Consider the following 6463-nt stretch of genomic DNA (forward strand, 5'->3'; position numbering starts at 1 on the left):
TAATTGGTGTATACTCTATAAATCAGGGTTGCGTTTTTCCCTATGATTTACAGTAAAATATTTGTATTTCGAACACAGTCATCTCGAATACCCCGCTTGAGTCGAAGTCAACTGCCGGTCCCGGCCGTTTTCCCTATATAAATGATTAAAAAAACTTCTGATTTTCCGAACATGGTAATCTCGAATACTACGTCGAAGTATTTTCAAGGTCCCATACCCTAAATTCACCTGGTTTATCTCGAAGTGCAGTCAATTTTCCGCTCTGTTTACCATACCTGGCATCGTTAAGTCACACATTCACACCCGCGGCTACATCAATTATAATTAATGACCGCTAATCCACGCTCGCTTTTTCCGAGTAGACCCAGGTTGCAATAAATGGTTCAACAGCTTGGGTGATTATTGAAGCCTTTCAACATTACGGCTAAAGTTCACCGCCAATTATGAACTAACACACCCAATTCCAGGGATGGTGTTTTGAATGACACACGCTCTATCATTAACATGTGGGTTAGATAAACGCACAAAATCGTCGAAGTACACTTGAAGGTAATGCTTTTAAATCCGTCTATTTTGTTTCTTATGTGTTAGGTTCTTTCATTACAACGCAATAACTACATGCCAGTCGAGCCTGGACATCAGTAAACTTAAAGTAAGCATACAGGCACGATCATCTTAATTTTGAAACACATTGTGAATTCAATTGGATGTTAATATATATCAAAACGAAATGTTTGTCTTTGAAATTCCACAATATTAATTCATCAACTTGCATTAAACTATAAGAAACTGCAACAGAGTTGTTGTTTCTAATGCAAATCCCATACTATGCATAAAATATCCTTCTTCAAAAAAATATCCAAGATCGATTTTGGATATCTCGAACCCCTGGATACCTCGAAGTTTTTTCGAGGTCCCTCGGACTTGGAGATAGAGATATTTTACTGCAGGGTTTGACATTTACTTTTTTTAGCACTAGACCAGTCGGGCTACTTCAATTGATTTTTGCTAGGCCTGACCTTACATCCACTTGCCCCGACCAACTTTCCAGAAACTGATAGGTTCTCCATATTTAAATGTACTTAATTCAAATGACATACATTAAATTTGCATGAACTAAAACGTACTTAATTGTCTCAAAATAGAGCTTTAGTCTCGTCATTCAATTTAACGCTTTCATTTTCAAACACATTTTCTGTTTCTTTAAATTCTACCCGACATGAAAATTCTCTAGTCAATTTAAAATAAAATGGCCTCAACCATTTTTTAGATCTCTATTTCATGAGTCTTGCTTTGTTTCTTCCCAACATTTTACTTTTTTTCTCTTGGGACATCTTTCCTTGAGGACGAGAAGTCGTATTTGAATATAGAGACATTCCCGCACATATGTCAACACCGAAAAATGGCTGTTTACGATTAATTTGATAAACACTTTCTTATATTTTATTCAAATAAACTGGGTTTTAAAAAAAATGAAAATAAATTCATCTATAACATAACTTTACATGCATTAACATCGAGTAGATGTCATAAAACATCACTTCCAACCGCGACTTATTTATTAGAACTAAAAATAGAGATTGTGTCATCATGCAGTTCAAAATTGCTCATAAACTCTACAGTTATTCTTTTTTAGTTAAGAATACAATATTTTATAGTTTAAAGTAAAATTTCTTGTTTATTTTTTCAACACGACCAGTCGGATAGTAAATCGACATTTTACCCGACCGGACCTATCATTTAGTAGACTCAGTCGGTCGGACGTGGCTTAGTGTCAAACCCTGTACTGTATATTATTATATAGCTTATAAATAGTCTAATATAAAATCTGCGTAAAATCTAGAGAATGTTAGCGTTCAATATCCTGATAATTTATTGAACGCTAACTTTGCATTGCGTAAATTGTATGCGCCCGAAACATTCCGAGTATGAGCGTTCAATATTGACGTTACCGTAACGACGTAAACAAGCCAAAATGTCAAACGGCGGTCCTCCGAATCTGACAGAGCCCCGGTATTTGATATTTACTTAAGCAGAATGTTTTACTGGACATAAATTATGATGTCCCCATTTACAAAATCAATTTGCTTCATGCATTAATGACGGGTTAAATATTGAACAGTTAAGAAATGCATGCTGTTATTGCACACTGCCAATATTGATGAATTCTCGTCTATTTTGGAGTAGTTTGAGTGAAAATGGATATAATTTAACAACTAAATACTTTAGCTATATAATAAAAGGGTTATTGAACTTATATACTAGGTGAATATTGGCACTCGTTGGCTGTCAAAATGCACTCGCAAGCTCGTGCATTTTTACAGCCAACTCGTACCAATATTCACCTGTCCAATATAAGTTCAATAACCCTATATTATTGGTTGATACTCTATAATTTCAGGGTTGTGTTTCAAGCCTCTGAGGAAAGAAACTACCACATTTTTTATCAACTCTGTGCATCCAGGGATCTCCCAGAATATAAGAAATTCTGTCTGTGTGAGTATTGAATAGAGATCTTCCAGATTATAGGAAATTGTTTTAGTAAAAAAAAAAAAAAAAGATTGGATGGATTATAAATCAACATACAAAAGCAAGAAAATGATTGGAGGAATTGTACTATCAACATTCATCAAGACCTGTCATTATACAGATCTCTTCATCAAACAGTTCATTCAACTGCAAACAGGACTGGTGTCCAGGTCATAACAATACTGATCCCCAAGTCATAACAGGACTGGTCCCCAGGTCATAACAATACTGGTCCCCATGTCATAACAGGACTGGTCCCCAGGCCATAACAATACTGGTCCCCATGTCATAACAATACTGGTCCCCAGGTCATAACAATACTGGTCCCCAGGTCATAACAATACTGATCCCCAAGTCATAACAATACTGGTCCCCAGGTCATAACAATACTGGTCCCCAGGTCATAACAGGACTGGTGCCCAGGTCATAACAATACTGGTTCCCAGGTCATAACAATACTGGTCCTCAGGTCATAACAATACCGGTCCCCAGGTCATAACTAGGGGTGAAATGATACAATACCTTCTCGATTTGATTTGATTTTCGATACTTTAGTCTCAATTCGATGATTTTCAAATTCTTTATAATACTAAGATTTTTTTATATTTCGTTGTATCTATTGCTCTCTGCAAATAAATTCTACATAATGTAAAAGCGTTTAACATAAAGCAACACTTTTATCACTAAAGCCGAAATGTTGCCATACCCAGGATTTATACATTGGGGTGCATTTTTCAACTCGACTGCATCCATTTTGATACAGCAAAGTTTACTCGTATGTTGATTGGGCAATTTTCAATTCCATTGGCTAATCAGAAACCGTGTTATCAAGAGCAATGTGTGCTATGATTTTAGAACCGTATCGAACCGAAACAGACCCCGAATAAATCTAACATCGAATCGAGACCACTACATCGCGATTCAGCCTCATCGCAATGCATCGTTTCACCTCTAGTCATAACAATACTGGTCCCCAGGTCATAACAATACTGGTCCCCAGGTCATAACAATACTGGTCCCCAGGTCATAACAATACTGGTCCTCAGGTCATAACAGGATTGGTCCCCAGGTCATAGATTTGAACCTCTGTCATATGCTTATTAGCTCAATAACCAAAAATCTAGGATTTGTAGTAACAAGCATTACGGTGGTACATTTTTTGGACAGTTTTTGTCTTTGATTAAGATAGATCTGAGATGTCTCATTATCCTGGAACATAGATTTACAGTAGATTTATCGTTCTTCTGCGTAGGAATTTAGCTGACTTTGTTTTGATTATAACAATGGTCTTGTGTTCCAGTGTCACCTGATGATTTTTTCTACACAAGTCACGGTCAGGCTCCGGAAATCGATGGCGTGGACGACGCTGAAGACCTGATATCTGCCAGGGAAGCACTAACAATGTTGGGTAAGGAAACCAAGCAAGGCGGGGAACCAGTCCAACAAAAAGGGGAACAAGTCAAATATTGATAAATTGATGCATTCTTCAATTCAAAGTGCTAAATAAAAACCTTTCAGGATATGTTCTCATGTATATATGTCATATTGCTATCGTTTAAATGTTTATTCACTCCATGTATTGATTCAGAATTTTCAACTGGGGGAAAAGTTTCATTAGAGAAGTGAAAGTTATGTACCGTATTATAATGATTAGATTGCTTAGTATAAAGAAACATTAAATCTATGATGTGAGGGTAATGTGATACTCAACTTTGAACTTTTTTACTTTACTTGTCATCGGTAGCCGTGTGATCTTAGGATGGTGCATGTTCAGGTTGCATGAATATCATGATTTGCATAATGTGTTTGAGGAATCTCACAGAAGACCAGCTGTATCTATTTTTGAATTTCAGACAAAGATCAGATTACATGTGTTTATTTTAGGGATCTCGTAGAAAGATCAGATGATGATTTTACAGATTTTGTGTATTTATTTTAGGGATCTCGTAGAAAGATCAGATGATGATTTTACAGATTTTGTGTATTTATTTTAGGAATCTCGGAGAAAGATCAGATGATGATTTTACAGATTTTGTGTATTTATTTTAGGAATCTCGTAGAAAGATCAGATGATGATTTTACAGATTTTGTGTGTTTATTTTAGGGATCTCGTAGAAAGATCAGATGATGATTTTACAGATTTTGTGTATTTATTTTAGGGATCTCGTAGAAAGATCAGATGATGATTTTACAGATTTTGTGTATTTATTTTAGGAATCTCGTAGAAAGATCAGATGATGATTTTACAGATTTTGTGTATTTATTTTAGGGATCTCGTAGAAAGATCAGATGATGATTTTACAGATTTTGTGTATTTATTTTAGGAATCTCGTAGAAAGATCAGATGATGATTTTACAGATTTTGTGTGTTTATTTTAGGGATCTCGGAGAAAAACCAGATGATGATTTTCCAGATTCAGTCAGCTGTCTTACACTTTGGTAACGTAAAATTACGTGAGGCTGATGGGGAATCATCTGAAATCAAGGTCAGTGTGACCTATTTATCTCACAATTCATCTGATGAGGTTAGATTGTCTTACCATTGTTTATCTCTAGTCAGAATTAGTGTATCATCCATGTACATTTAATCAAGTATGTCATCATAAAAGCCCCGGCTTTCAGTATTTTCAGTACTTTGATTATCTCTGATCAGAATTAATGTTATTTTCATGTAAATTCAGTCAAGTTTCATTAATAACAAGCTTCATTAAATTGAGATGAGCTCAGCTCCATAATATTTAATGAACTCTCAAGGGAACTTTATATATCAACATCATATCAGCTTAATGGTCAAGTTTTATATCAGCTTAATGGTCAAGCTCTATATCAGCTTAATGGTCAAGCTTTATATCATCTTAATGGTCAAGCTTTATATCAGCTTAATGGTCAAGCTCTCTATCAGTTTAATGGTCAAGCTTTATATCAGCTTAATGGTCAAGTTTTATATCAGCTTAATGGTCAAGTTTTATATCAGCTTAATGGTCAAGCTTGTAGATATGAAACACAGGGGGACAGGACAGTCTGTCAATACATAATTATCACTTTATCATCAGAAATATCAAAACAGTTCTAGAGCACCTTGATATCATAATTTGTGTTTCAGTTATGATGATAAAATGATTTATATTATGCACCTCTTGTCTGTCCAGGGGTCCGTGTTTGCCCAACTTTTAATTTTGTAATATTTATAGGAGTTTTGAGATTGATCACTGTTTGTTATCTTCACCTTTATAAGAGTTATGAGATTGATCACTGTTCGTTATCTTCACCTTTATAAGAGTTATGAGATTGATCACTGTTCATTATCTTCACCTTTATAGGAGATATGAGATTGATCACTGTTCGTTATCTTCACCTTTATAAGAGTTATGAGATTGATCACTGTTCATTATCTTCACCTTTATAGGAGATATGAGATTGATCACTGTTCGCTATCTTCACCTTTATAGGAGTTATGAGATTGATCACTGTTCGTTATCTTCACCTTTCCATCCTGTTGATGTTGAAATAATGATTCACATTTGATTTAGGTTAATGTTTTTTGACATTGCTGGGATGATTTATATTCTATTAATGTTGATATGATAATTTGTATTTACAGAAAGATGATAAACATTTAACCATTATGTGTAAACTACTCGGCATCGAGGAATCTCAAATGAGGATGTGGTTATGTCATAAGAAGATTGTCACTGTCGGCGAAGTGTTAACCAAACCATTAACATTAACTCAGGTAAACATTAACATTAACCCAGGTAAGATTAACATTAACCCAGGTAAGGTTTACATTAACCCAGGTAACCAAACCATTAACATTAACCCAGGTAACCAAACCATTAACATTAACCCAGGTAAGATTAACATTAATCCAGGTAAACACCTCATTAACATTAATTCAGGTAAACAATCACAAAATTAAACTCACAGGTAAACA

At 35.0% G+C, this 6463-nt stretch overlaps 1 protein-coding gene across 18 annotated transcripts in view; it reads left to right on the plus strand.

The window, feature by feature from the left end:
• The window catches only part of LOC125667401 (unconventional myosin-Va-like), a 116377-nt gene that overhangs the window by 26259 nt on the left and 83655 nt on the right, over positions 1-6463 (plus strand). For all 18 annotated transcript variants that reach the window (XM_056146866.1, XM_048900898.2, XM_056146864.1 and 15 more), the window contains 4 exons: positions 2402-2496; positions 3830-3937; positions 4909-5015; positions 6131-6262. In XM_056146866.1, coding sequence (XP_056002841.1) covers positions 2402-2496; positions 3830-3937; positions 4909-5015; positions 6131-6262 — 442 coding nt within the window. The remainder of the gene's footprint in view (positions 1-2401; positions 2497-3829; positions 3938-4908; positions 5016-6130; positions 6263-6463) is intronic.

This window comes from Ostrea edulis, chromosome 8 (assembly GCF_947568905.1).
Source record: "Ostrea edulis chromosome 8, xbOstEdul1.1, whole genome shotgun sequence".
In the NCBI taxonomy this organism is placed as follows: Eukaryota; Metazoa; Mollusca; class Bivalvia; order Ostreida; family Ostreidae; genus Ostrea; species Ostrea edulis.